This window comes from Gavialis gangeticus, unplaced genomic scaffold (assembly GCF_001723915.1).
Source record: "Gavialis gangeticus isolate Ggan-Ray unplaced genomic scaffold, GavGan_comp1, whole genome shotgun sequence".
Classification (NCBI taxonomy): Eukaryota; Metazoa; Chordata; order Crocodylia; family Gavialidae; genus Gavialis; species Gavialis gangeticus.
The window spans coordinates 3,119,764-3,124,547 of record NW_017729025.1 but is presented as its reverse complement, the minus strand read 5'-3'; the positions used below and the strand labels follow the sequence as shown (position 1 = coordinate 3,124,547).

The window sequence follows — 4,784 nt, the reverse complement described above, 5'->3', positions numbered from 1 at the left end:
CCAGTTATTAGGTTCTATATATGGAAAAAGTATAAATTTATTATAATTTTCCAGGTATAGAATCTAATTACCAGAGAGTTGTTTTAAATCTATCCCCCTCCACTGCTTCCCCCTGCAGCCTTCCTGTGCCCACCACCCCCAGCTCTCCACGGTCTGCCTCTTCCCCTCCTGCCCCCCACCTTTACTGTCAGATGCTGCTTAGGCTCTGTTCCCTCCCAGGTCAAGGAGCACAGGGCATGGCAGCGCTGGGTCACACAGCAGCATCGACGCTGCTGATTGGCTGGGTAGGAAATGGAAATTCCATGTGTTCCATGCCCAGGAGGGAATCCAGCCAGAGCCAAGCTGCACCTGGCAGTAAGGCGGGGGCAGAAGCTGCAGAGGGTAAGTGGGGGCCGGGGGTGGGATGGGCAGCCAGATACTGTGGGTCTGACTTTGGCCCTAACCCAGGCTCAGGGCTGTTGTCAGAACTGCAGCAAATGCCTGCCCCCCCCAACCCCCCCCCCCCCACACACACACACACTTTTTCTCTGAATCTAAGATGAAGGGCTTTCTTTCTCATGTGGATTGGGGAGTGGGAGGGACAGCACTCATTTTGGATTTGAGTAAATATGGTAAGACCCCTGGCTCTACAAGAGGCTGCTTGTATGACTATGAGCAATGACTTAAACTGTCTTGGCATCTCCTTTGCTCTACAAGTGTTATTTCAGTTACTCCGCTCTGCTTAAACACAACATGCCAGCCCTGCTGCTTTTTTCTTTCTAGGACCTTCAGAAATTGCTGCCTCCATAGCATTAAATCTTTGTCTCCCCTTTGACCTTGTGCAGGTTTCTGTACAAAAAGCCATTTTATCTTGTCCCTTCTAGGACTTCCTGTCCTTTTCCAGCATTCATTTTTCAGCTAGATTCTGTGTTCTGTTCATTTTTGGGCTATACAGTAGGTTTCATTTGGCCTGGCCTAGTCAAAGAGGTCAGAACTTTTGATTCCATTTTCATGCCATTTGTTCTTGAATACAGTGAATAGAGAATGCAAAACAAGCCTGAATGCAAAACAGCCCTTCACCATTTTCATTACTCTGCTGACTCTGTCTCCTGACATGCTCTTGTGTACAAAATAGTTCAGAAAGTGCTAGCAGAAATGCAGAAAGTGTGAAACTGAAATGTTCTATTCTTTGGTTGTTGCAGGCGAATGCCAGCCATTTGAAAAACTTCCTGTCAGCTGTGAGGCTGGCTCACCGAGGTACTGATGTTGAAGCACTGCCACTTGCAGCCCTGGTACCAGCAAAGACATCAGAAATTGAAAAACCTAAAACGAAGATGATCATCACATCACGAAAAGATTACCCGCTCACCAAGAACTTCCCGTACTTTCTCGAGCACCTCCAGGCCTCGTATTGTAAGCTTGCCCGAGTTGACATGCGCATGCTGTGCCTGAAGAAACTCCTCAAACTGGATTTGAGCCACAATCATATCAAACAGTTGCCAGCAACTATCGGTGACCTCATCTGCCTGCAGGAACTTCACCTGCATGACAATCACTTGGAGTCCTTCAGTGTGGCTCTGTGCAAGTCCACACTTCAGAAGTCTCTCCAGCTCTTGGACCTCAGCCAGAATAAAATTAAAGCGCTTCCGATCCAGTTTTGTCAGTTGCGAGAGCTCGTTCATTTAAAGCTGGATGACAACGAGTTGATCCGGTTGCCATTCAGAATGGGCCAATTAAGTCAACTGCGCTTCCTGTCAGCAGCCCGCAATAAGCTCCCTTTTTTACCCAGTGACTTCAGAAAGCTGTCTCTTGAGAACCTGGATCTCTTTGGAAACCCCTTTGAGCAGCCTAATCCACTTGTTCCCAGCATACAGCTAAAAATACCATTAACTTTATTAGAGTCTGCAGCAAGAGCGACAGTAAATTACAGGTAAGAATAAGAGCGATTGGTCGGTTGCTGTGATGAATAACTTGGCAGGCTTAATCTTATGGTTTAAATATATTGGGAGCAATTATAATAAAGACTGCAGTGTAACAAAAAAGCTTGCTTTCAGTGCAGTTGGTGAGTTTGCCTCTCGACACTCAGTGTAATATCAGTGCAAGTCTGAGATTACTTTATTTGTAGTTTGATGATTTGAAAAGTGTTGGGAAAAGACTTGCAGGCTGTCTGAGTGTTGAGACCAGCCTAGTCACAAGAAGGCAGCAACTTCCATGATCCTCCACTGCTCCAGAAACTACACGTGGAGGATTCATAGTGGGGTGATAGTTCATCCAGGCTCCTGGCTTGAAGTTGCTTTCAAATATGGTTGCCACTTATCTTTGTATTCCCTGAACTACATTTTTATAACCAAGTTACATATATCTGCTAGCCTGAATTTAGATTGCTAATGTACTGCCTTTAGAAATGATGAGAGGATAACCCATAAATGAACCCCTAGCCACCCGCAGTGCTTTAACATTGTTCTGCTTTTGGTGTGGACAGGACCCCAGAGGAGCCAAGTAGTGGTTAAATGTGATGCGGCTTCTTGGAAAGTGAATATGTTGTCATAATTCACATGACTTATCCACTGATGACTTTGTCTTCCTGCTGGCTTTCTTGAACTGCTAGTTGGCTTTAGGGACATCGGATGGCTCGTTTGCTTTAGGGAGCAGGTTATGGGGGTTTCCTCTTTAATGTAACAAACCTCATCTATGACATCCGTAAAATAACTGTTGTCCTCTGTGTTGCCAGACATGAATAGGCTCAGTGCAAGGCCAGAGTTTCCTGTCTGCCTGCCTCTGTAGGTGTCTGTGCAGCTCTCTAGTGACTACTGCCTGAGAAACAAATGATAACATTAGCATTAGGGGTGAAGCAGCTGTGCTCACAAAAGCCCTTAGGAGAGGAAAGCATGGGAAATACTGCAGTTGCTGTGTCATAAGACAAGACCACGCAGGAGTAAGGGGCTGGGGTTAGTTGGGAGGTGAGGCAGGTGGAACACAAGGCACTGAGGCAGAAGCAGGTGAAGAATGACATGTAGGCCCTGAAACATGGGAATCTTTCTCCAAAAAAATAAAACTTAAAACACGTGGTCACTTGCAACATGAACTCCAAGACCAGTATCTGTAGGTGTCCAGGGCCCTCTACTGTGTGCTTGCTGGTTAGCGCAAATCTGGTTCCCAGTTCTACTACCAGACACCCGCTTTCCCAGCTGAGTTAGTACATGGTCTTGGCAAAGCTCTGCAAACAAGTTTTCCCTCTCCAAACTATAGTAAAAACTGCGTTAACTGGGATGGCAGCTTGTAAGGTAAAAGCGCAACTGGACGTGCCCCCCATGGCACTTCCAGTTTTGCCAAGCCCCCACGGCCCAGGGCATTGCAGCCTGCGCAGGGCCCACCTCCCTGTCCCTCAGGGCCTGCAACGTGGCGGGAAAAGTGGCAGCCCAAACAGGCAAAGACACTTGTTTGGGCCTCCCAGTTAACCTGGCATATTTTGTTATCCGGCACCTCCATTCCTCATGGGTGCCAGATAACAAAGCTTTTGCTGTACAGTGTGAGACTGCAAACAGAAAAGAGCATACCAGAACGAGTCAGCAACCCATATAGGATCCATGCTACACTGGCAGTTGGATTTCGTAGTTACTGAGTTGTTTCACTGTGGTGCCTAGGAACCCCTAGTCTTGGCCCTGGTATAGGAATCTAGAACAGAGACAGTCCCTGCTCAAGAGAACCATTAGCTTGTTAGATAAGAGGCAGAAGATAGACATGAGAGCTGGGAAGGTTAAACCCTTGGTCAGCAGTAATCAGAGCAGGTCAGCAGCCTGCGGGGATCTTGATAAAGGAGAGAGTGAAGGGGGATGTTTACAAGGGGTGCTCCCCACCTGGAGGGGGCTGGAGCGTGTGTTTGTTTGACAGCCTAAGATGCCGTCTTGGGGTGTGCAGCTAACTCCTGAGCTGAACAGCATTGAATGAGCTGTGCAGTGGGTGAGCGTGAATCCTGAGGGGCTTTGAGAGAGACGATGTGTGGTCTGGACTAGGCAAGGGGGAGTCTGGAGAAGTGCATAGTGGGATGTGATATGGCCTGAGAGAATCATCTTTCCAGCTGTGTGCAGGATGGACTGAGCAAGTCAGGATTGCACTTATCTAGGCCAGAGAAAGAGACTCTGCAGCAGCCGGGGGAAGGGGTTCTAGGCCTGCGGTACACAGGAAGGACTGCATTTCAGCTGGGTTAGGCAGGAGTCTGCAGCACCTACTCTTACATCCAGCTAGGCCTGTAGAGAGAGGTCTGAGCAGCAAATGGTTCTCGTGCTACTGCGGTTGATCCTGCAGTGTTTGTGAAAGAAGGTAGTTTGAGGCAACACCAGGAATTCTCTCTTCCCTGTACCAGGTGTAATTGCTCTAGCCCATTGCCAGTTGAATTCAGGGAATGAAGGGAGACTGAGAAGGTGCCATTCCTTGGTCCTGGTTCTTGATCTAGCATGACTCTTCAGTGGCACCAGTTAGCTCAGCCATGAGCCTGCAGCAAGGATGTCCAGGGTGCCATACCAATTTGAGGAAATGAGGCATCTTCATAAAAATCCTGCCTCCTGCTTGTCTTCTCAGAGTAAAGCCCGCTGGAACACTTCTGTCTCCTACATGTTAGATCAGGGGCAGGCAAAGTCTGGCTGTCAGTGGACTCCATTTCCCAGCAGCCCCTGCCCACGTGGCTGGGGCCAGCTTCCATGGAGACCCCAGCAGCAGGGATAGTGCAGGGCTGGGGTTTCCATGGAGATTAGCCCCAGCAGCGCTGGCAGGCAGTAGTGGTGTCAACCTCTTCCTGGTGGGGGGGG

The 4,784-nt window shown here is 48.5% G+C and overlaps 1 protein-coding gene across 1 annotated transcript in view; it reads left to right on the top strand.

Annotated features, from left to right (window-relative positions):
• Positions 1-4,784, top strand: part of LRR1 (leucine rich repeat protein 1) — a 16,467-nt gene that overhangs the window by 9,903 nt on the left and 1,780 nt on the right. The window contains exon 2 of the mRNA XM_019519873.1: positions 1,182-1,909. Coding sequence (XP_019375418.1) covers positions 1,182-1,909 — 728 coding nt within the window. The remainder of the gene's footprint in view (positions 1-1,181; positions 1,910-4,784) is intronic.